The 27052-nt window shown below is 41.7% G+C and overlaps 1 protein-coding gene across 7 annotated transcripts in view; it reads left to right on the top strand.

Annotated features, from left to right (window-relative positions):
• Positions 1–27052, top strand: part of LOC148902069 (adhesion G protein-coupled receptor L3-like) — a 180976-nt gene that overhangs the window by 58966 nt on the left and 94958 nt on the right. For all 7 annotated transcript variants that reach the window (XM_088990280.1, XM_088990279.1, XM_088990281.1 and 4 more), the window contains exons 3-4: positions 10429–10612; positions 24901–25114. In XM_088990280.1, coding sequence (XP_088846406.1) covers positions 10558–10612; positions 24901–25114 — 269 coding nt within the window. In that variant the 5' untranslated portion in view covers positions 10429–10557. The remainder of the gene's footprint in view (positions 1–10428; positions 10613–24900; positions 25115–27052) is intronic.

Raw genomic sequence — 27052 nt, 5'->3', positions numbered from 1 at the left:
GCACAACAGTGTTAAACAAAGCAAAAAAACCAAAGGAAATGTGAATCCCAACAACAATAGAGCGTGGCATACTGTAGTTACATAATTCATTAATAATCCATAATCCATAGGGGAGATTAATTTGGGGCTAGTCCCCACAGTTTTTCCCTTTAGCTTCAGCTCTCTGGTGTTGACATGCAGAACTCATGCAGAATTTCTATTCTCTTGTTGATCGTTCGATTTGGCCAAACTCTCACTGTCAAAAATCCCTGCGCTTTTCCTAAAGGGTTGAAGCAATTCGCTCCTCCCCTGTTTCGAGTGGGCACAACAGTTTGTGGAAAAAGTAGATGAGTACAATTAGGGACTTGGACGGAGGACGACGTTAGTGATATTGTGACTCCGCGTGGAATAAAATGGGCCGTGGTTTGCCGTCTATATCCCCACACCTAACCCCCACTCCTCATGGGCAAGATTACATTTCTACTTCTTTCCGGTCTCTAATCCCTCAGCCCTCGTTTGTATCAATCTAAATCCTTTACTGCGATCCATGTTGTGCATTTTTAATGGCGACGACTGTAACAGAGGGGTCTAATTCTGCTCTTTTGCGTTGAGCCTGCGGCCAGTGCGGCTTTCGATTACTGTGCAGGAGAAGTGCTTTTACCGAGGCTTCTTTGTGGAGTGTTTTTTTTTTTTTAAACTAATACTCAAGTCAATCCAATGGATATTGATTCATGGAACCCATTGCATTTTCTCTCAAAAATAAATAAATAATCCGCCTTTTCAGTATTGCGATTTCATATATTCTAATATAAATTATTGAGATATCATTTCATTTCTTTTCAATTTAAATTTAAATCCGGGATCAACTCTAAAACAAATACATTTGATGAATTTGATGAATGTTCAAAGCATATTAGATATTTAACCAGAGAAATTACCATATTCATATTTTGTTTGACGCCTCCCCCCCCCCCAAAAACAAAAAAAAACAAAAAAACAAATAATACATACAGTGGTTAGGTCGTATTCTCCGATTAAATTCTGGCACGAAGAATGGTATAACATAAGTGAATTAACGAACTCCATGAAGTAAATACATCAAAATACTGAAGTTTCTCCATTTTGAAACCGGATTGGATGAATTAACACATCTCTCACATTAAACGTTATGCCCTCAACCTCTTTGATTGTGACACAAGAGACACCTCCCCAAAACAAATTTCTGTAATTACACTGCTGCTATATATAAATAATTGTGCTGTGTAAAATAAATGAATGAATAAATAAATAAATAAATTATACACAAATAAATAAATCGACACAAACAAAAACACAAACACATAAATAAATGAATGAATAAATACACAGCCGAATAAATAAATAAATAAATAAAAGACATTCTGGTTGACAGCGGTATTAAAAATAACAATAATAATAAAAACTTGCTCGGGACTCAAGGAGCCAAGCCATCATCGGCTATTTGAGGTCTCGCTCGGATCAGGCACCTCGAGACCGGCAGCGGCGATTCTTTTTTTTTTTCTTTTCTTGAAGCCCTGAGAGCATTTGCCTTGACAAGAGAGGCGTCTGTTGCTCTCTTTGTTCCGAACGTACCCCGTGAGGATGTTTGCCCAGACCAATCAAACTCTATTCACTTCTCGTCTGAGGACTGCCTGATGACAGCGAGCACTTGACACTGCCTCCTCCCTGCTCCCCCAAAGATCCCCCACCTCTACACACACTCCATGAAATACGCTTATCTGTTGCATGCCCTGAAGTAGGGCCTTTGGGAAAATGGTGAGCAACCGGGAAGGCCTCAATTGATTGTTTAATTTTTTTTTTGCATCATCTCATTTTAGCTCACCCAGAGCCACGAGATTACTGAAGGTTCACCCGAAAATTGAAACAAATTGTGGTGTGGGAACCTCTTTCATGACCCATGTTGCAAGTCATTTTCGAATCATGCAGTGCGCAACACACATTTTCTACCACCAATCGTGACATACACACTGTCCATACCATAAATAATCATCTTTTGTGTAAATTACTTGAACTTGTCCAACTCCCAACATGTGGGCATTCCTGTCTCTCATAATTGACATGACAAGCAGTGAAGGTTTCTGTTCTACTCAAAAGCTGTGCTGATCTCAAATCCAACACCGTCTAATACTGCCATCTAGACGAAACTGGTTGCAATTAGAGTCGCTTACCAACATGAATTTTCAGTGACAAGCTGGGGAAGGCCCCCTTCCGCACTGAGGAATGTCCATGACAAATTTATACATAAGAAGTAAAATGTTTTTTTTATTCTTTTATTTTTTTATTTATAATGTTTTTCGTAGATGCTAGGAATCAGTTTAAAAAATAGACTTTTTAAAAATTTTAGAACATTGAATCAGAAGATTATTTTATTTTGACATTGTTTCCGAGTTGAGGGAGTAGCTGGTGTGCCATCTATATTTTCCTCAACTGCAGCCGTAACACTCCCAATAAGCTCTTATTTGGCGGGGGTGGGGGGTTGGGGCGGTGCACCATCTCTATTCAGGCCGCTGAAAGTAGGAATGACTTTAAAAAGTTTGGGCAATGCCATTAGAAATAATCTTTTCTGTTTTTTTGTTTATTTTTATGTTGTTTTGAAAAAAGTCCCATCGAGCAGATGGAAGGTGGTATTAACGTGGTAATCACTTCTGGATTGAGGGTATCGCCTGCAATTCCTTTTTTCAAGATTTCATTAGATTTTGTGCAATGATATTGAAATGCAACGCACTGTCGGGATCAGTGCTATTAACATTGGTGGAGTGCCGATGCGGATGCTGAGCTGAGATTGATGTGTGTGTGTGTGTGTGTGTGTGTGTGTGTGTGTGTGTGTGTGTGTGTGTGTGTGTGTGTGTGTGTGTGTGTGTGTGTGTGTGGTGTGTGTGTGTGTGTGTGTGGGCATATTTGCGTGTTTGTGTCTCATAGCATTTATTTTGTTGTTGTGTTTTTGGTTTTCTCATGCTAAAATCTGACTGGGAATGAAGTGGAAAATTATGCATGTGGTGTTATTCAAGAGGAAATTGAAACCTGAAATAAGTCTACAAAAGAAACAAGTGTGAACCTTCAAGGACAACCGACGTCTCCTGACAAGTTGTGTCCATAATGTTTAAAATAGCTTCAAATGACTTCTACTGAGGGTATTTTACAAATATTCCATCGCATTTAGCTATATTTTACGTTTTAAGACACGCGTTGAATATTCCGGAAGTCTCGTTTTAGAGTTGGTGACGAGTCCTCACCCTACGTCACTGAAGGAACGCCACTGACCGAAAAAGGACACATTGTAGCAGTCCTTCCATCACGTCAATGCATTTTGCTGTACTTGTTTGGTCTGAAATCTTCGTGTTGCACCAAAAAGAGGCAGAAGAGGGGGACAAAGGTCCGTGTAAGGAATTAATCAGCCTGTGGAAATGTCTGATTTAAGTGGTCTAAGTGACTGGAATTGCATGACAGTCGCGCCGACATAGATTCGGTCATGTTTTGCCAGGCCGATCATCCATCATACCAAACGACCCCGCCGATGCGGCCGAACCGATCCGCTTAAAAAGCGCTCGCGTCGGCACGACAGCTCTGCGATATATTGACGGTAAAATCCATACGTGTTGAGCTCGTGAGGGTTTTACGATTCGAACAAACCCCGAACGCCACATGGACGGAGCATGCCAATTTGCTCTAGTGCCTGGCGAATGGAGGACAAAGAAGTGTTGCTGTGGTAACCAGGTCCACCTTGAGCCAATCAGCTGTGCGATATTCCCTGCTGTACATCTTGTCGTTTTAGACGTGTCATTTCATCTCATGGATCAGGTTATGCTCAGGAGGGGACTGTTGGGTCTGGGGTAGGGTGTTGAAGGGGGCGGAGGGAGCTTTGAGCTGTCCCATTACTTAAACCACGCCATCAGTCACACTCAAGAGTCCGATCATGGGGTACCAGTCGGCAAGCGCGCAGGCTAAAGCTAGCGCTATTATCTGCCTGTCAGTGGCTGACTCCGTTGGGGTCCCTCGCGGGGAGCCAGTTGTGTGAGTTGGATGCCTTATCGCGGACGTTGCTTCAGGGATGTCACGGCCTATTCATCTTCAGCTTTCCAATACAATCACCCGTTGCCACTGAAAATAATAAGTCATACTTCAGTCCTATTTGCATACTTTTTGTGCTCTGTTTCTCCCTAACAAGGAAAACCGGGTGGTAAACTGTTCAAGATGAATGAAAGGTCTTGATTGTGTTTGGAGGTTCAGAGCTGACCAGATGCTAACAGCTAAGTAAGTTACCATAAATTGAATCTTTTCAGTAAACAGCCAGCTCTGCTGCCAATTCCGGAAAACGCAGAGTAATTGGATGTAAACACGTCCAAATGTTTCTAATGACCCATTTCACTAAATTCACGATTAATGTATTTTAGAATTGATCATCTGCATTGTATTACCGAGTCAAAAATGGAATCAAATGGTTTCCTAGGGAAAGCAATGCGGCAATTGACATTTTTATGGCTTGCAAAATGGTGACAAATCTATTTGCATCCTTGCACGTCGGGCACATTCTCTTTTTAAACATCAAACCATCTGGTAGCCATTTTCCTTTGTGTATGTGTGTGTGTGTGTGTGTGTGTGTGTGTGTGCGTGTGCGTGTGCGTGTGTGTGTGTGTGTGTGTGTGTGTGTGTGTGTGTGTGTGTGTGTGTGTGTGTGTGCGCGCGCACGCGTGTGTGCGTGTGCGCGCGTGTGAGTGTGTGTGTGTGTGTGTGTGTGTGTGTGTGTGTGTAATATAAGATGAGCTTCAATGGTGCGTCCTCCACTACCCTCTACCACCCCCTTCACCAAATCTCATATCTGACCGCCTTGGTTTTTTTTTAATCACTGAGCGCTGAAGATTTCCCTTGGCGAGTGCTCGTCAATCAAAAGCTATGAGAACGCTGCCACAGATGAACCTTTCATTACACACCTCATTTGCATAACTGCACACGGCCAGCATCGCTCCCACGATTGCCCACGCCCCATCCGAGGTAAGGACACGGTCATCGGAAAAGGATCCCACTTAATTATAATATGTCAGGAGGGTGTGGCTCGGACAATCTCTTCTCTTGAGCGCGAAATACCTGAATGGGAGCGGTGCGTAAATATCAGAAGGGACGGGAATGGCAAATGTACATTGTTTAGTTGTGACTAAAACAGTCAAAAATGACGTTTCCACTTTTTGCTGTGGTCACGTGGTCTCCTCGATGTTGCTGAGAAGAGTCATCAATAGACTCGCCAAACATTGGCTGTGGTATCTAAAGGAGTTATCCGAAATCTCCCTCACTTGAGGTACCCTTGAAACGTCAGTGCCGTAATGGATCACACGAGACTCCTTCTGGAATACAAGACACATTGGCAAAGCTGGGCTACTATCTTGTGCTTTTTGTTTAAACCTCCTCCAAAGCGGTTCTCATAAATATATATTTTATGATGCTCTCACTTGGCGGCTGGTGCCACTTCCTGTACTTGTTTTTTATTTATTTAGGAAGTACAGTAAAGTCTCGTTATATCGATATTCAAGGGAGTCCGAAAAAATATCGATATAACCGGGACTGTCGATATATCCGACCCTGTTTGCATGTAATTTTCTCCGTGCGTGCATAGAAATAGTATCGATATAACCGGGACTATCGATATATCCGATATCGATATAACGAGACTTTACTGTAAATTAAATGCTGTTTAAATGCAGCGGACAGTCTGCATTACACTGCACATACTTGATATCCAAAAAGCCCAAAATTCCAAAACCCAATACACATATTCTCAACCTACAGTATGTCCTTAACACAGTGGTTCTTAATCTTGTTAGAGGCACCGAACCACACCAGATCCATATGCTCATTCACCAGACCCTTCTTTAATCTTCTTCTTCTTCTTTTCCTTTCGGCTTTTCCCTTCAGGGGTCGCCACAGCGAATCAATGTCCTCCATCTAACCCGGTTTTGTGCATCTTCTTCTCTCACACCAGCTACCTTCATGTCCTCTTGGACCACATCCATAAACCTCCCCTTCGGTCTTCCTCTCGGTCTCCTGCCTGGCAGTTCAAGGCTCAGCATCCTTCTGCCGATATAGTCACTCTCTCTCCTCTGGACATGTCCAAACCATCTCAGTCTGGCCTCTCTGACTTTCTCTCCAAAGCCTTTAATATGAGTTGTCCCTCTAATGTACTCATTTCTGGTCCTATCCAACCTGGTTACTCCCAAAGAAAACCTCAACATCTTCAGCTCTGCTACCTCCAGCTCTGCTTCCTGTCTTTTCTTCAGTGGCACTGTCTCCAGTCCAAACATCATGGCTGGTCTCACCACCGTTTTATATACTTTTCCTTTCATCCTAGCTGAAACCCTTCTATTACACATCACACCTGACATTTTTCTCCAGCCGCTCCAGCCTGCCTGGACACGCTTCTTTGCCTCTTTTCCACACTCTCCCTTGCTCTGGACAGTTGACCCCAAGTACTTAAAATCCTCCACCTTCTTTATCTCTTCCCCGTGTAGCATCACTCTTGCACATGGATCCCTCTCATCACACACATATATTCTGTCTTGCTGCAACTGATCTTCATTCCTTTCCTTTCCAGGGCATATCTCCACATCTCTAGTTTCTTCGCCACCTGCTCCCCGTTCTCGCTACAGATCACAATGTCATCTGCAAACATCATGGTCCAAGGAGATTCTTGTCTAACATCTTCTGTCAGCCTGTCCATCACCATAGCAAACAAGAAGGGGCTCAGAGTGACCCCTGGTGGAGTCCCACCCTCACCTTGAATTCCTCCGTCACACCGACAGCACACCTCACACCTGTCTTACAGTCATGATACATGTCTTGCTCTGTCATACTTTTCGGTCACTCCAGACTTCCTGATGCAATGCCACAGCTTTTCTCTGGGCACCCTGTCGTACGCTTTCTCCAGATCTACAAAGACACAATGCAATTCCTTCTGACCTTCTCTGTACTTCTCTATCAGCATTCTTAAAGCAAACACTGCATCTGTCGTACACTTTTTTGGCATGAAGCCATACTGATGCTCTTAGTCTAGCTTCAACTACTCTTTCCCAGAGTTTCATTGGATGGCTCATCAACTTTATTCCCCTGTCGTTCGTACAACTCTGGACATCTCCCTTGTTCTTAAAAATGGGCACGAGTACACTTCGTCTCCATTCTTCAGGCATCTTGAAAAATAAAATATGATTTTTTTTTTTCTGGTGCACGAAATGAATTGTGTATTAATATCACTTTGTTCAAATAACAAAACCAAGACAATGCATGAACTCAAAACAACTTACATCAGTGTGATTTATACTGTTGCCTTTGAGAGACCATATGTGTGGCTTCACATTGGAAAGTGCCAGGCTCATGTCATTTTCACATTTACATTCACATTTACTCTTACACATATACAGTCCTCTTCAAGCAGTCTGAAAGTGAGGTCTTACTCTGCTGCATAAACCAGCGACCTTAAAGCGGACTGGTAGGAAATCTCAGAGCAGGACATGAAACGCAGACTGCCCACTAAATGCAGACTAGACCTAGGGGTGGATGTAGTTGTGCTGTTCCTTTTCTTGGTTTTTGTGTCTAGCATCCTCGAAAACGATTGCTCACAAAGATATTTTTTAATAAATGGTAGGAAAAAAATCCAGGGCTTTCTTGGCAATAACTGGATACTTTTCCATTTGTTGACACCAAAAGGTTGAGAGTGTTTTTGTTCTGAAGAGTTGCTGTGAACCATTTACACATTCGTCCGACGACTTTTTTTCCCCGACATAGTTAGCATGGATTAAAAGATAGGAGCCTTACTCAGACACATGTACAGTCCTCTTCAAGTGGTCTGAAAGTGCGGTCTCACTCTGCTGCATAAACCAGCGACCTTAAAGCGGACCGGTAGGAAATCTCAGAGCAGGACGCTTTCAATGGCTGTGCCAAATAAATGCAGACTAGACCTAGGGGTGGACCTCTGCGGCGGAGGATCCACCGAACCCCTAAGACCGACTCACCAAACCCCTAGGGTACGATCAAACCCATTTTAAGCACCACTGCCTTAACATAACCCTCCCCCGAATATACCTTATCTCAATCCTAACTCTAAATTTGGAAACCTGCTGCTGTAGAACAGCAAGTGGCTCTTTAAATTTCAAAATTTCTGTCAATGAAGATTTTACACGCCATTGCCCGTGACACATGGTTCTATTAGCAGGACGGGATGGCATGGAGGCGGTTGTTGTTAACAAAAAAAAAAACAAACAATAACAGAAAAATGTTGCTTTGCGTAGTGTACAGGCAAAGAATGGAAATGTGGAGTGACAGCTCATCATGAAGGCTTTCCCACTCTCTCCTAAACATTGACACTAACTTGATACTGAAAATATCCATTTTAAACTTTGTCTTTTAACACTGACCCTGAACCCCAGAATGATCAAAAGTCAAAGTCAAGTCAAAGTCAGCTTTATTGTCAAATATGCTAATATGCATGACATACAGCACAGATGAAATTACTGTCCTCTCAGACCCAGCATGCAAGGCACTTATGACTTTGACAAACATAATAAACATGAAAACGGCAATTTGCTAGGAGAAGGGAGGCGCTGCATGTTCACGCGCCGCCATCTTGGGAAAACAAAAAACAAAAATAACAACACAAAGACAGTCATTCATTCTTCAGGACTTGCTGTACCCTCTTTGTGAAGCAGTTCTAGATGAAAGAGGAGAGGATCAAAGCATCCATGTCAGCAGTGGATCAGGGACATCACGGTGGAATTTGTACGTCTATTACAAGCTAAATGTTGAAAGCAAACACGAAGCTGTAGCATCAATTGACGAAAATACATTGTCTCACATCTCCTGTCCCACATAAATCCGCTTAAATTCCAAGCTCGGACAGTTCCACATACGCATCGGCGCTCTGCGCTGACAATGCTTTCTTATCACGGCCTTCTCAAGCCATGCATCCATCCAACTGCAGACTGTCCAAGAGCACCGACCTTTCCGCTGAACAAAGCGGGGCTGTGAAGATGCTGCCCATAACAGGCGCAAAAAAAGCACAATGGCCCCTGTGGTGTCCAGCGATGACAGTCAAATGGCTCCGACATTCCTCCCATTCAAAAACAGTACTGGCATATTCATGCTGGCGAAAGGCGCAACCGCTCAGCACAGACTCCTCCTTGATGATTGTCGTGGCCAAAATTGCTGAAAAACAATCTGTATCCGTTCCACGTGACGCACAACAACATAAAGTGACAAAAGAAAACACAATAACAAGACAAGAACAACAAAAAAGCAAGGCTCATGAGAGCACTTGCTGATGGCTGCCTACTCAGAAAAAAAATGATGTTCTACTAATCAAGAAAACCACTAATCCCAACCCGAACTGGCTATTCCGTGCTGTTGCCGGAATGGAGTTGCGCAAATCCTTGATCAAGTGCCTCCTCCAAAGGTCAAACCGTTTCTGGTTTAAGGGCTCCACCTTGGATTCATGATAGCTGCCCTCTTCATCAACCCTTTATTATCTCCAACATAAACAATCTGATTACACTAATCTCAGATTTTAGGATCGTCGGGATTAGGATTATAAAATGGTTACATGCCAACGCAATCATTGCCCCAACATGTCTCGAGTATATCGAGCGAGGAGAGGGTATGAGGGGTTAGTGAACCCATTGCCCGTGGGCTAATATGCGGCCTCCATCTTTGGGAAAGTACTCTCTTCATTCAATCTGATTGAATCTGCGGCCCTTTGCCTTTGCATCACTTTGCGGGGATTATTTTTTGAAGCAGATCACGTCTGCTTTTGGGTCAAAGAAGTCCCATATCATTTGGAGATCATGCTATAATGCCACTAAAGGGGGTGAGCTCATCAGATTATACACCATCAACCTCGTTGTATAAATACGGGAAGTTCACATGTATTGTATGTCAAGAGTTCACCGAAATGCAAAAGATGCATTACAACTGCTTCTTGAATCTTTTGACGCAAAATCCCTTTATACCACAATCATAACACCCCAAGTCTAAACCAAAACGTTTACACTTCATCAATCTCTCTCTGAACCTTCACCCTAACCACCAAAACCTTACTCGAAATTAAAATTAAAGTAAGCAAACATAACGTTTAGCCTACATTGACACCAGACCCTAGAAATAACAACACCGCAGGCTAACGCTACATCGTAACCCAAACTCAACCCTGAATGTGATCCAGCGCCCGACAAAAAAAGGTTTTATGTTAAGCTTAGGATGCGAGGGTTTTGCCCCTTGACCTAACCGAACATTGAACTCCATCGCAACTTTAAACATCAAATAAAACCTTAGCATAACGTAGCTCTCTCTGTCAGTGCAAACCATAACATAACGGTAATCCCTCTCTTGCAGATACACACAGTCCATTTTAAACTGCATCTGTATTTTTCTTCCCAGGAGGTTTCGGACATCAGCAGGAAGCGGTGCAAGTAGCACCAAAAAGCACCCCCCCATTGCTCTACTTCTGACCTGAAGGCCTGAGTGCTGAACTCCAACGATAGCAGCGGGCGGTACGAGGAGGAGGCCATGTGGACCGCACGCCTGCTATTCCTCGCCAGCCTCTTTGCTCCAGCCGCTCTGGGTATGTTCCAATCCGGACTTTTTGAATGCTTTGAGGCAAAATTTGTGCGTGTGTGAGACCATCATTCTTTCTTCATTCCTCAATTTAAAACTAAAGGCAGATTTTTTGGGTGCAGTATAATAATGACAAAAAATGACTCTTAACTCATGCACTGCCAGTTGATGTGCAAAAATGTGTCCACTCCAGTTCCAGTGTTTTTGTCATTGTCACTTGAATTCCAGGACCTACAGAATATTGAGTTTTAGGACCATATTAACATTCAATGCAGCGTTAGACACCTTAGACTCTCTTCTTTCATCACAAACAGTTATTTCCAAAGTTATATGGTATGGAGTTATCTGAGCTTTAAATAAGGGTGACTATCCAAATTGGTTTTTATAGCGCTTTAACAACAGCTGAAGCTGGAACAACGCACGAACATGGAAAAAGGGTAAATGCTGCCCCTTTGTGGATAAGAAAAAACATTGCCAGAGGCCATGGCCAGCGATTTATCAGCACCTAAGCATGAAAAAACAAAACCCAAACAAATTTGGGAATGGTGCTCTACGTCATATTTTCATTTCCCGAATACATTGTTGAATGGCAGTGGATGAGTTAAGAGTTGAATTATAGAGCTGGTAGAGAAATTTTCAAAGATTTATTTGAAAATAATCAAAATTGTGAAGTTATTTTCTCAGTACAGTCAAACCTCGGTTTTCGAACATCTCGGTTCTCAACCAATTTGGTTTTCGCCCAAAAAATTGGGGTTTATTATGCCTCGGTTGAGAACTGAAAATCAGTTCTTGACCAAATGAGCGCACTTGAATGCACCACTCGACTCCCCTCCGCTTCCATATCCGTCACTGCATTGTGTCGCGTCTCATTGTCACTGACGCATTATCCTCATGTAGCATTCCATTGTGAGCAAGTGTCTTTGTATTGTTCAATCACGATTAAAAAAAAGCAGACTTTGATTATATTGATTAGCATGGAAAATGTTTCAGTTTTCGACCAAATCGATTTTCAAACAGGTTTCTTGAACAGATTCGGTTTCTGGAACGGTTTATATCAACTGCCAAAGACGGAGCCTATGGGAAGTCCGTGTTTTTTCTGTATCACTTAGTCACTTGAGACCCTTTTAGTGGAAGCAGACATTAAAATGAACAAAATAAATTAAGAAAACATCCCGGTCTCAAATGAATATGTTTTGAGAGACTTTCCGACTATTAATTTGCATAGAAAAACAATGTTCTGCCTGAATTCTGAGACACCAGCAATCCTTCTGTCATTTTCACATAGAACATTGTTTGACTGCTCAGAGGAAAAACTTGAACACCAATATTGTGCTTGTTCGATACAGTTCTGACACACATCTCAAACATTGCATCACACTAGCTTTTTTGTCCGATTGGCGAGACAAGCAATTCTCGTTGTTCTTTTCCCCTCAACTTGTATTTTTCCGCAACGCTGAGCTACAAGTACTGAATGTGTATTGCCACGATAGATCAGATGTTCCACGAGAGAGGGTATTTCATTCTTCCACCTCCCCTGGGAGATGTACGCCGGAGAATGCTGCCCTACTTTGGGATCGCTAGTCCTCCTTTTGTCCGCCAGAACGGATGTGAAACGGGGCGTGTATAGGTTAGGGTTACGGGTTTAGGGTTGATACCGCCAACTTAAGTCAGACAAGGATGACATGGGGGAAAAAAAACAAAAAAAAACAATTAAAGCACAGAACTGAAGCATCCAATACCTCCCACCCACAACTCCCCCCGCTACTGTTTTTGGTCACAGTGAATAACAATAGAAAAATCAATGCAGCAACCAGCAAGCACATTAATCAAGTGTTCCGGCGCATGTAAAAAGGCCCCAGGATGGATTTGATATCCTTTCTGCCTAATACCGCATGGCGCAATCGGAGATGGAAAGTGCTCGTAAATGGATCATGTCCTCCAATTATAAGCACCTCCTATTGGTTTGTGTGATAAAAGTGCGCCTGTATTCTGCAAGGGTTTGCCAATATACGGTAATATTCCTACTTGGGAAATTAATTGGTTCTGGAAAAACATTCAGAAGGACAAAATGTTGTATAATAAGACGTGTTTTCCATGTAAATGCTCTAATTTGTTACAAAACAACCCCAAAACGCTATGATTCAGACATAAATGTTTCATAAAGCATAAAACATCATCAAAATATGCAACAAATCTTCTTTTCCTTTCGGCTTTTCCCTTCAGGGGTCGCGACAGCGAATCAGTGTCCTCCATCTAACCCGGTTTTGTGTATCCTTTACGCTCACACCAGCTACCTTCATGTCCTCTTTGACAACATCCATAAACCTCCTCTCAGTCTCCTGCCTGGCAGTTCAAGGCTCAGCATCCTTCTCCCGATGTAGTCACTCTCTCTCCTCTGGACATGTCCAAACAATCTCAGTTTGGCCTCTCTGACTTTCTCTCCAAACCCTCAAATATGAGTTGTCCCTCTGATATACTCATTCCTGATCCTATCCGACCTGGTCACTCCCAAAGAAAACCTCAACATCTTCATCTCTGCTGCCTCAAGCTCTGCTTCCTGTCTTTTCTTCAGTGGCACAGTCTACAGTCCAAACATCACGGCTGGTCTCACCACCGTTTTATACACCTTTCCTTTCATCTTAGCTGAAAACCTTCTTCACACATCACACCTCAGATTTTTCTCCAGCTGTCCATTCTGCCTGACACGCTTCTTGACCTCTTTTCCACACTCTCCACTGCTCTAGACAGCTGACCCCAAGTACTTAAAATCCTTCTCCTTGTAGCATCACTCTTGTACTTGGATCCCTCTTATTCACACACATATATTCCATCCATAAAATTCCAACTTATTTCAAACCGATAAACACGTTAAGGCTAAAATTAGTGCATCCAAAAGATAGGCTACCAAATGAAAAACAAAGTAATGTAGTTTATTCCATACATTGTAAGAATGAAAATTGTAAAGAGCAGTACATTGGGAAGACTCAACAAATTCTGAAAAAAAGACTTTATCAACATCGCAGGGATAATACAAGTGGGCCTCAATCGGCAGTACATTTGCACCTAAAAGCTAGCAACCACTCATTTGACGACAATGAGGTTAAAATCTTAGCGAAAGTACATAGATGGTTTGAAAGGGGGGTAAAAGAAGCGATTCTTATAAAACAACAAAATCCTTCTTTAAACCGGTCTGGTGGGGTGAGGTTCAATTTGGATCGTTCATACAATAGCCTGCTTAGGCAAAACAGGTTAGGCAACATTCGTTATGCTGATGAGGTGATACCGGTGGGAGTGGGGGAAATAGGCCAGTCGTTAGTCAGGAATGTAGGAACAATCAGTGGGGCAACAGGGAGGGGTCCTCTGCTCCCCCCAACCTGAGAGTAGTGACCTATCATAGCTGTGTCCGGCGCCGCCATGCCTGGACATTAGGGATATATAAATAGGGCCGATACGACCAGTCAGACTTTAGTTCGCCGAAGCCTCTTGGATAGGAGGCGAAACTTCCGAAACCTTCAAAATTGCTGCTGTGAAATGTAAATTTCTCCACTGTGAGACTAATAAAGGCATATCCAATCCAATCCAATCCAAAATTGTACAGATGACGGCTAAAGAAACCTTCTCATCGACAGTTGGTGAAAATGTTTTGGGTTTAACCCTAACATCTTCCTCACTACCAACGTCATCCAACACACCACCAACCTATGATGTCTGGCTACACTCTCACCAACCACTACTTTGCAGTCACTGATTTCAAAATGTAGTCTACCTGTGTACTCTTGCCTCCACTCTTATGGGTCACCCTTTGTCCCTGTCTCTTCAGAAACAAAGTATTCACAATAGCTATTTCCATCTTCTTGGTTCAAAGTCAACCATCATCTGCCCTTCCTCATCTGGAGTTCAAACCTGCCAGTTACCTCCTCATCATCTTTGTTTCCTGCGCCAACATGTCTATTGAAGTCTCCACCAATTACAGCCCTCTCACTTCGAGGGATGTTTTGTATGACTTCATCATCGTCCAACCAAAATTTCTCCTTCGCCGCCAACTCACATCCGACTTGTGGGGAATACCCACTAACAACATTTAACATCACACCTTCAGACACATTATGTATAGTGCCTCAATTTTTCTCCATTTTTTTTTCATGATACTAGTGCAGTGTGTTCTACCGGAGCTAAAATCCTTGTGTGTTCTACATACTTGGCAATAAAGATGATTCTGATTCTGATTGTGACTTTGATCATTCTATCTGATACTCTTTTTACTTCTAAGACGTTCCTAACAAACTCCTCATTTACGATAACCCCAACTCCATTTCTCTTTCTGTCTTCACCATGACAGAACAACTTGAATCATGACCCTAAGCTTCTAGCCTTGCTCCCTTTCCACCTGGTCTCCTGGACACAGAGTATATCTACCTTACTTCTCTGCATCATGTCAACCAGCTCTCTACCCTTGCACGTCATTGTTCCTCCATTCAAAGCTCCTACTCTAAGTTCTATACTCTTGGCGTTCCATTTCTGTCTTTTCCTATGGGCACATGGGATCTATGGGATTTGCATTTTTGTTTTGGCAAAAAATTACTTCGGATGCCCTTCTTGACATAACCCTCTGTATTTATCCGGCCTTGGGACCGGCACAATAAGACACTGACTTGTGTCCCCTTGTGGCTACATTATCAAAATATGCAACAAATACATGTTACAATTAAATTGTTGTGCAATAAATAAAAATTGTGAATCATGTAAAAAAAATGTTTCACTTTTAAATGCATCCTCATCATTTTTTAACCTCTTTAGTCCATGTTCTATCAAAACTGTTTTTTGCCTGGCGTTTTGTCAAGAACTGATCCAAGGACGTTTGCTTTTATCAGCTTTTAACAGTCCTTTGAAAATGTCCAAGCCAAACATCAGCGTAGTGAACGATCGCCTGACTGCGAAACACTTTTTCACATTGACGTAAAACTATCGGAATACCTCATGGCCCAAGGTTTGAATACAGAACATCTCTTTTTATTTATCTACACACTTGGAGACAAATGGTAGAGGTCACTCTGAGCCAATGGAATGCCAGAAAGATGCTCAGTCGTAGGTAATGGCAGAGCAGCTAAAAGTGTTGCGTTCAGGAAACTCAAATCTGCACATATTTTTTACCTTTTTCTCTATGGCGATCACTGGTTATTTTCTAGTCGAATCTGCTGTCAATTTTGCCTTCTCTCTTCTCAAAGGTGTCGTCAGATTTACCTAATTGATTAAATTAATCAAACAAATGATTTATTTGAAAGTGACGGTACACTAAAATCCTTTGGGAGGGCCTCAAGCAGGTGACTCTCCGAGCACTGCAACTCTGTGCAGTAGAGGCAATGCCATATGATATTTGCACCTAAATGCGGTAGCGTTGGGAGGGGGGGGGGGGGAGGGGGACAAAAGCCGTGAGAATGTTGTGGCAGGGTTGAGACACCTACAACACAGTCACTCAAACAAACGTGAGTGTGCCTCCGAAATGGATTCTGGAAATGCTGAGAGATGAGCATTAGCGTTCATGCAATGGTGTTAAAAATGCATTCTGGCAATGCCCACAGGCAGCCATGATACTGCAATTGGGTGAGAAAAGCACTCTATATTGTGAGAAGGCGATGATGCAACCCATTGACGCTAACAGTCAAACTGAGAGATGTTCTAATGGGCCTAAAAAAAATATCATTTCTGGGAGAGCAGCTTTTTCATTCTCTAATGTTATTCAAAGTCAGCAACTGTATGTGCTGCGAGACTGCTGAGGTAATTAGATATTTTTTTCAGATAATTCTTGTCTTAAAAGAAAAGGGTACGATGAATAAATGAGTGTGTTCTAGAGGAAAAGGTGAACGTCATTATCGTACTTTCCGGTGTATAAGATGCACCGGACTATAAGGTGCACCCCTAATGAATGGTGTATTTTCTAACTTTTTCCATATACAAGGCACACCACATTATCCCATGAATGTAAAGTGTCATTGAGAGTTTTGAAAGGCGCTTAGAAATAAAATGTATCATTATTATTATTATTATTATTATTATTATTATTATTATTATTATAAGCCGCTACAGTAAAGGCTTGGGTTCCGTTGTGCATCTCTTAGATGGTGCGAAAGGGAATATAATCAAAACAGTCCAATTTCGGCATAATTTTCCTTATTTGATGTCAAACACAAAAATAGCAATTGTAGTATAGTATAATGTGTGGTATTTTTAGGATTTTATCAGAGTATATCACAATAAAATCATAAATATCATTTACTATTTTAAATATTTTAAATCGTTTATGCTCTTTAAAGGTTTTCATGGAATATTTTGGTCTTCAAATTTTCAGAAATAAACAAAAAAACAAGCAAAAAACCGCAACTTTTTCTAATTGTGCCAAAAACTGAAAATTATGGCGAAATCAAGAAAAGATTCCACCTCGCAGAGTAATTAAGTAATTATTGCAATGAAAGACAGTTTTATAAATCCCAGCATGGACCGCACATTATGTCTTTTCATGGGGTCGGAGAGTCAATGAAATTGAGTCGTGGCTGCTGACAGTAGTTGCGAGACCTGTTTTATGTTGTTTTATTTTTTTTACTTCACATAAGGTTCAAGGTTCACATAAGGTTTGTGAGCAGCAGTATGGCTTCATGCCAAAAAAGAGTACGAGAGATGTAGTGTTTGCTTTAAGAATGCTGATAGAGAAGTACAGAGAAGGTCAGAAGGAATTGCATTGTGTCTTTGTAGATCTGGAGAAAGCGTATGACAGGGTGCCCAGAGAAGAGCTGTGGTATTGCATGAGGAAGTCTGGAGTGACAGAAAAGGATGTCAGAGCGGTGCAAAACATGTATCATGACTGTCAGACAGTTGTGATGTGTGCTGTCGGCGTGACTGAGGAATTCAAGGTGGAGGTGGGACTCCACCAGGGGTCAGCTCTGAGCCCCTTTTTATTTGCTATGGTGATCGACAGGCTGACCGACGATGTCAGACAAGAATCTCCTTGGACCATGATGTTTGCAGATGAGATTGTGATCTGTAGCGAGAACAGGGAACAGGTGGCGGAGAAACTAGAGATGTGGAGATATGCCCTAGAAAGGAGAGGAATGAAGATCAGTCGCAGCAAGACGGAATATATATGTGTGTGAATGAGAGGGATCCAAGTGCAAGAGTGATGCTACAGGGAGAAGAGATAAAGAAGGTGGAGGATTTTAAGTACTTGGGGTCAACTGTCCAGAGTAATGGAGAGTGTGGAAAAGAGGTGAAGAAGCGTGTCCAGACAGGCTGGAGCGGCTGGAGAAAAATGTCAGGTGTGATGTGTGATAGGAGGGTTTCAGCTTGGATGAAAGGAAAAGTGTATAAAACTGTGGTGAGACCAGCCATGATGTTTGGACTGGAGACAATGCCACTGACGAAAAGACAGGAAGCAGAGCTGGAGGTAGCAGAGCTGAATATGTTGATGTTTTCTTTGGGAGTGACCAGGTTGGATCAGGAATGAGTACATTAGAGGGACAACTCATATTAGAGGCTTTGGAGAGAAACTCAGAGAGGCCAGACTGAGATGGTTTGGACGTGTCCACAGGACAGAGAGTGACTATATCGGGAGAAGGATGCTGTGCCTTGAACTGCCAGGGGGCAGACCGAGAGGAAGACCGAAGAGGAGGTTTATGGATGTGGTCAAAGAGGACATGAAGGTAGCTGGTGTGAGAGAAGAGGATGCACAAAACCAGGATAAATTGAGGACATTGATTCGCTGTGGCGACCCCTGAAGGGAAAAGCCGAAAGGAAAAGAAGACATGAGGTTCACCAGGATATAAGGCGCAGGGTAATCTTTTTGGAAAAAAAAGAAAGCGTTTGGGTGGGCCTTATACACCGGTATGTCCGGTAACCATGACACAATTCCGAAGGATGCAATAGAACATCAAAATTGAACAGTGAGCGCTCAAAGACAAACACTCACACACATGGAATTGAAAAAAAAAAATGTACTGTAAGCAGTCAAACAGGTTTTTGAACGTCTTGGTTCTCCTCCAATTCAGTTTTTGAGCAAAAATTTCGGTTTTTTAATGCCTCGGTTCATGACAAAAATTCGGTTCTCGACCAAACCCAGCGCACCTGAATGCATCATTCACTCCCTTCTACGTTTGTATTGTTCAATCATGATTAAAAAATGTGTTAATTACATTGATTATTATGGAAAATGTTTCGGACCAAATCGGTTTCTGGAACGGACTCTGGTCGAAAACCAAGGTTTGACTGTACTTTGAAAATGACCAATGACAAGCATTAGCCCAAATATTAATGACATACATACTGTACTTATCAAGCAATGTGAAAAAAAGACAAACTTTCACATGACCCGGCGATCACACTGATCTTGTCATGTATCACATCGTTTTTGTCAATACTGAGAGACAGCCATTCACGCCGATCCAAAGGAGTGCCACAAATACGCTCCGGTACTTCTCTGCGTCCCATGGAATGAAGCCATCTGCGAGCATTTCATGACAGTATTTGCGAAAATATTGCTGCGACAGGCGTGCAGTTCATTTACGCCAGGATGGATTCATCATACGCTAAAATCTGCATGCTGATGTAATAAGTGTCACGGCAAGGCCACACAAAGCGGCAAAGGGGAAAATGTCTGGGCTTGTATAGCCACTGACAGTTTGCCCTTGAAGACGTGTCACTTGGAGGACGCTCCCTTCTTGACGGGAATTCACTTTAATCCCCTAGCCCGCTTCAATTGATCCCTTCGGTGATTCGCATTTAGAAAATATTTTGGGGGATTACCATTATGGATTTGTACCTCCCTCCCACCTGCAGCCCTGATGGATACTGATTAAAAAAAATCTAAACCCGCAAGTCAACGGCAATAAATATCTTAACATGGGTGAAATGTATCGTCGGTGCTGCTGTTTTGGCGTGCAACTGTGTTTTAATGCCTTATTTTATGAATGTCCATGTGTGAACAATGACAATCCCCAAGCAACGCACACAGATATGAGAGATAACCAACCCTTTATTTATTTATTTATTTATTTATTTATTTATTTTATTTAGTTATTTTATCCCTGTATTTATTTATTGTATCATTTTAACATTTTATCCTTTCATCATTTGATTGATTTATTTATTTACAGGTATTTATTTTATTATTTATATATGGATGTGGTCCAAGAGGACATGAAGGGAGCTGGTGTGAGAGAAGAGGATGCACAAAACCGGGTTAGATGGAGGACATTGATTCGCTGTGGCAACCCCTGAGGGGAAAAGCCGAAAGGAAAAGAAGATTTATTTATTTATTTATTGTGTCGCAATTTGAGGAATACAGTCTTGTCCATGAAAATCCAACTTACCAATCAAATCTCCATTTGGCACGCCACCCACAAATCCCTTCTATTTTTATGCCCTTCTGTAATTGATGCAAAATCAATACCGCCTTGATATTTGGAGTGGGGGGATGTGAAAAAAAATGGCCCTCGCTGCCCGCGGCATCTGTTGTCACCGCGTTACATCGCCAAATTGTTGTCAGAAGTCGCCCGCCTCGCGTGTTGATTGACAGCAGCGTGGCGGGTGGCAAGGTGGGGTTAAACACCTGCGTGTTTTATAGGCGCTTCGCGTTATATATCTTCCCGGATAAATGAATTAGCATCTCCTTGCCGCTGAGAAAGCACTGAGTGATGCCATTTAAATCGCTCCTGCCGCCGGGTATTGGCCCCGGCGGTGTTTAATGAGGACGGGTATCGACGGCGAGGTCAAGCGGCAGCACCGCGGGCGTAGAATGCGAGCGCTACGAGGCGGGCGTTTTTCACAGTGTACTACCCAATTTGTGATAGTGGCGACTTTTCTCCTCATAAGCGTCTCTACATTTCTATGCTGTGTTTTGACTGACAATAAGATTTCAGCAGAATGAAACATTTCTTTGAGTTAATATATCAGAATATATTAACTCATTCACTGCCAGACTATGTGCAAAAATGTGTCCACTCCAGTGCCAGGATCTTTGGCATTGTCACTTGAATTCCGGGACCCATAAAAATTTTAGGACTACATAAACATTCAGTACAGCGTTAGAAATTTTAGACTCTCTTCTTTCATCAGAAAAAAATTAGTTAATTCCTAAATTATATGGGTCTGGAGTTATATGAGCTTGAAATGAGCTTTGCTGTCCAAAATACAATGCAATACATACATATTGGTTTATATTGCGCTTGAACAACAGATAAAGCTGGAACAAAGCGCTAACATGGACAAAAGGCTAATGCTGTCCCTTGAGGAAAAGAAAAGAAACATTGCCAGAGGCCATGGCCAACCCTTTATCGGCACCCAAACATGAAAAAAACAGATCAAATTCAGGAATGGCGGTCTACGTCATATTTTCAATTCCCAAATAAATTTGTGAATGGCATTACGGTTTCCTCCCGCATTACGCAATAAAAAATGACAGGCTGATTGAACACTCAAAATCTTTCCTAAGTGTGAATGAGAGCATGGTATGGTTGTTCGTCTCTGTGTGTCCTCTATTTGGCTGGCAACCGGCTCAGGGTGTCCCCCGCCAATGGCCCAAAGACACCTAGGATATGGTCCAGTATCCCCCTGCGAACCTTGTGAGATTAAACAAATTAAAAAAATGGATGGATATATTAACATCACAATATCAATATGTCCAACCTTTATATTGTATATTTCTTTGTCTTTTACGATGCAATGTAAAAACATCATTGTGAAATATTATCCAGTGAAAGTCATTTTGTTAAGTTAGGAATTAACTGTCAAATATCAAAATTGCAATCGCTTTACTAATCTGTTTTATCTGTTTTGTTACAGCGACAATTGTTACTGTCCACTGAAAACCAAACAAAAAAGATAAAATTGCACAATATTGAAACCCCGATATCGATACTTGGCCCACCACAATATCAATTTACCCTCAAATAGACAAAATCCTTTTACAACGAAATATGTAGATTTTAAGGTTGGTAAAACGGGAATAAAATATCAAGTGCGATATCTAATAATAACCTACAGATAAAACTGCATCATCGCTGTCGATACCTAATCAAATACCCAGAATGGATATCATTGCTAGCATTGCTAACATTGCTAACATTGATGTCATATCAGTGATAGCCAAGTATGTGAAATCGAACTGATTCTAATTTAAAAAAATCAGTTGACAGAAGCTTTTGAGAAATAATGTTATTATTCCATGATCATGCCATGCAGTATTTCCATCCGGTCTTTTTGACACTTCACTCGCTGGTTAATTTTCTGCTCGGCGTAAAAGCCTTTGAGAGTCGTGTTGCCCGAGGCCAAATGTAAACATCATTTACTTGGGAGAACAATTTGCCTGAACTGTTTCTCACATGGAGATAAATAATCCCTCATGCATTATTGAAAAAGCGTACGATTCAAAGACCCCTTCCTTCAAAGTACTCTTGCAAATGGGCTACTTCGATTAATAATGCCACAAACCGGCAAGTGGGTGTGATGGGCTCCCATTGGTCTAATCGAATTCGATGAATCACTCGCCGTGGGGGCGGCACCCGTCTGGATGGTTGACGTGTCGAATCAGCTCCCCTGTCTTCCCCCCTGCCTTTCTCTTCCATCTTTCTTCCATTAATTCAATGAAGTTGTTCTGATGTGTATGCATACACACACGCACGCAGGCCCGGTCGGCCATATTCTGGAAAGTTGCAATATCGCTCTATAGCTAAAGCTAGCATTTAGCACCTGGACAGCATACAAAGCACGTCTCTAAGCCACAATGTCTGACTTCAACAGAACTATTTTTACAACAGTGTTGTACTCTTGTGATTGGCATTGTTTGGCCACCATTTTGTCCGCAATGTGAATACTGGAGTGGGAGTATGCAAGGGATTAGCGCGGTAATGTTTACATCACTTATTAACACATTCCCTGATATTACGGAATTTATTCAGGAATTGAAAAGCAGGATGTGGAGTGCCATTCCTGACGTTATTCATGCCGGAGCTGCCGATAAAGCGCTGGTCAGATCTCTGGCAATGTTTTCCCTTCCACGTTGGGGCAGTATTTGCCTTTTGTCCATGTTAGCGCTTTGTTACAGCTTCAACTGTTTTTAAAGCGCTATATAAATCAATTGTATTTGTTCAGCCGCCCCCATTTCAAGCTCGGATAACTTCAGACCCATATAACTTAGGAATTAACTGTTTTTTTCTTGAAAAAAGAGAGTGTAAGGTTTCTTATGCCGAATTGAATGCTCATGTAGTCCTAAAACTCAACATTCTGTGCGTCCTGCAATTTGAGTGAAAATGACAATAACCACAGCACTGAAGTGGGACACATTTTTGCACATCGTCTGGCAGTGAATGAGTTATTTAAACTAAATTATTTGAGCAAAACGTCTAAATATTAGGCTTCGGGTTTTAGGGTCACATATGCTCATCCAGAACTTTGAATTTTAGATGTCCAAATGATGTCTTCAGAACGCATTTTCATGAGAGACGGAATGAAGTGGAGTGCAAGATCCCTTATTTTATTACTAATGATGGTCTTTTAAATGTCATTGTTAGTTCCACTTAGTTTCAGGGTTGCGTAGCTCAGAATCAGCACTTGATCTTTACCAAAGAAATTAAAAGTCCACCCCCACACCCCCTGTTCAGGGAAGGTTATTTGAGGAGAGGGGCACCATTTTGTTTCCGGTGCCTGAGGTGTGTCCTGCCAATCGAAGTGAAGCATCACTACTAGTTGATGTGTCCTTTGCGCATCAGGGCCATCAATTACAGTGGCAATTGCACGACAGCTGTGCAGGAACCGGTTAATCGTTGACATCTACCTTCTTCCGCCAGGGGAGTGTCGTTGATGGTGCCAATGTTGACAGCCTCCTGCTCTGATGTTTTTTTAATGATTGCGTTGGGATTATGAAGTGCTCCGATTTTTACTTTTGCAGAGTGGAGAGCTGTGCTATTGGATATATATTTTTTTTTTTTTTGGGGGGGGGGGGGCCACGAGAGTTATAAAATAGAAATATTGTCGAAAAGTCTTTGAGGAATTTTAAAATACTTAAATGTAATAAAAATTACCTGTACCAGCAAGTAACTTTTAGGTTGTTTTGCCGGGTAGCCTGGTGGTCAGACAGTTACAGAATTTCTAAAATGGATGAGTGGATTGTTATTTTGCCACAGGAGATGGACCAAATGTTCATAGAAAAGGTTTTGTTATCATTCCATTATTGTCACCAATCCGAGTTGTTGATTTTTTTTTAATTTTACGTATTTATTTTGAGAAAGGGGGAAAAAAGTGATGGATGGTTTAAAAATGCCAATATATTAGATGTACAGTGAAACCTCGGTTTTCAACCATAATCCGTTCCAGAAACCTGTTCTACAACTGATTTGTTTCCAAAAATTCAGCCTTTGCAGTAATACAAAATTTATTTGTTTGATACTCGGAGAAACGTGGAATATTCTGATTGTTTAATGACAGATGCAGTACTGAATAAAAACTAAAATAAAAAAAAAACCCAACAAACCACCATCCAAAAACTGTGCAGCATTATACTCAGAGGTACAGTCAAACCTCGGATTTCGAAAGTCTCGGTTCTCGACCAATTCAGTTTATGACCAAAAATTTCAAGATTTTCTTATACATCGGTTTAAAACCAAAAGTTAGTTCTCTGAGCGTACCTAGATGTACCACTCGACTCCCTTCCTTATACGTCACTTCCTTGTGTCACGTCTCATTGTGACCAATGCATTATCCTCATTCCATTGTGAGCAAGGCGTGTTTGCCTTGTTCAAACACGATAACTTTTCTCTTTAAAAAGCAGACATTGATTACATTGATTATAATGGGAAATGTTTTGATTTTCGAAGGAATCAGTTTTAGAACAGGTTTCTAGAACGCATTGTGGTTGAAAACTGATGATTGGGTGAAATTCTAATATTTTGGCTTTTTTAAAACATCCATCACTTTTGTCCCCCCTTTCTCTCAATAAATTAAAAAAATATATATCAACAACTCAGATTGGTGATAATTGAAGGCTTTCAACCCACAACATCAAATTAATCCAATTATTGTTGAACCAGTATGTTTCCAATGGCGGGAAGCACTTTGCTGCCTTTTTGGAATGATGACTAAAACAAAATGAATGACACCTTAATGAGCACCTCCTGAGCGTTGGTGAGTGCATGCGTGAAGACAAGCGTTGTGAATGAAACCATTTTCACATTGTCACTGTCCACTTTAGTAACTCGGACCGGTGAGGACGGGCTGAGCCAAATGCTGCTTCACTAACTCTTATTCATCCCGCAGCCTTCAGCCGCGCGCCGATCCCCATGGCGGTGGTGCGTCGGGAGCTATCGTGCGAAGGCTACCCCATCGAGCTGCGTTGCCCGGGCACCGACGTCATCATGATCGAGAGCGCCAACTACGGGCGTACTGACGACAAAATCTGCGATGCCGACCCGGCGCAGATGGAGAACACCAGATGCTACCTGCCGGATGCTTACAAGATCATGTCGCAAAGGTAAAAGTGCCTTTTTTTTCGGAATCTCCCCTGCGGATCCAATTTGTCGCCTGATGTGATCAATTTTGTATCATACAAGGGTAAATAAATAACCACACCTTAATGTCAAAATTGCTGGCAACAAAAGTGAGTACACCCCTCTAGTGTCCAAAAAGACAATATGTCCATACCCGACATTTATTTCAACCAGTGTCATGTCTCGGTGTAAATAAGTCTATTACATTTGGTGTTATTCATGTATTGTTAACCATGTAGCAAGCTAACGGCTAAGAGGGGAAGGCTATCGACGGTTGGTTTGCAGTTATGTCCATCGTCTGCTTCAACGTTAAGGTGGAATGTAATTGTGATTCATCCTATTTCGATCACACTTAGCTAGTAAAGTTAACAAGGCTAGCTATGTAGTCTAGGATGGAGCGCCAAAGAAAGAACTAATTCAGTCAGGAGCAGGTGGTTCGTCATCATGCGAGGAGCCAACTCGTCTCTTTTTGCCTTTTCTTCCATCTGATATTTGCTTTCCTCGCACTTGGTCGTCTTTTCTTTCATCGTGCGCCTCCACCCGTACTCCTCTCGCGTCTCCTTTTTCATCTGCCCGCGTTTAATTGGCAGGTGGTAGTTGACAGCGCACACGTGATGCTTCTGCCCTGAAGCGACTTGGTTGGTGCTTCTTCCCGCAACACTTTATGCTCATGAAAAATCAGTGATGGAAAAATCTCCAAAGAAACGCAAAATGTCATCATCAGAGAAGTGTATTAGCAATTGGAGCCAACATCTAGTTTCGTCCAGTTCGGCTACTGTGAATCCATGAAAAAACAACCAATCACCAGACTTTTTTCTTTTGTGGGTATCCTCCAGACAGATATGCCGACTGAATTCCATGTTGGCTATTATAGAAACTGGCTTCGGGGATACATCCCCCCAAAAAAAATCACAAGCCTTGTTGGAGTTTTTTTGTTCGATTTGTGGTCTACTCATGAACGAGTTGTCGTCCAAATTTTATGTTGCTTAGGGAAACTGGGTCCAAGACTGAATTTTCACTCCTAAAATCACCCAGCTTTTTATTTATTTATTTATTTATTTATTTATTTATTTATTTATTTATGTGTTTTTTATGTGTTTGTTTGTTTATCGGTTCGTGTATGTATTTGTACATTTATTATTTATTTATTTATTTATTCAATCATCCATTCATTTATTGATCACTTACAGTAAAGTCTCGTTATATCGATATCGGATATATCGATAGTCCCGGTTATATTGATACTATTTCTATGCACGCACAGAGAAAATTACATGCAAACAGGGTCGAATATATCGATAGTCCCGGTTATATCAATATTTTTTCGGACTCCCTTGAATATCGATATAACGAGACTTTACTGTATTTATCAGTTTGTCTATTTATTCGCGTACACATTTATTTATTTATTATTCAGTCATCCTTTATTTATTTATTTATTTATTTATTCATTCATTCATTCATTCATTCATTCATTCATTCATTGGTTTATATAGTTGTGTATTCAATCATCTGGTTGTTTATGTATTTATTTAGTTAGTTAGTTATTCAATGACTGATTTATTATACAGGTAACATCCGATTTACGACCGGTGCGAGTTACGACCGCCCGCACTTACGACCACGACCGCTAAACCCTTTTTTTTCTACGGCTGGTACTGCTACGGTGGCAGCCCGGTAACTCTGCAGCGTGTTTGCGATGCATTTGGTAGAATAAAGACGCCAGATGGTCCTTCTGTCACGTTTTGCGAGGTGGTGATGGCGGGTTCGGATCCCAAAAAGCAGGCATGAGGGAGCAGGAGGTTGTTTGACAAATTGTATTAAAATAAAGTCAGCAGGAACAAAATGTAAAACATCAAAATGATCTGAATGGAAAAATACAAAGTAGCAAAAGAAGACCAAAAGTAAAAGCCCGCCAAGGG

This window comes from Hippocampus bargibanti, linkage group LG02, assembly GCF_051943395.1.
Source record: "Hippocampus bargibanti isolate YZ-2025 linkage group LG02, ASM5194339v1, whole genome shotgun sequence".
Lineage (NCBI taxonomy): Eukaryota > Metazoa > Chordata > Actinopteri > Syngnathiformes > Syngnathidae > Hippocampus > Hippocampus bargibanti.
The sequence above is the reverse complement of the archived record's forward strand: the minus strand, read 5'-3'. Positions and strand labels throughout refer to the sequence as shown.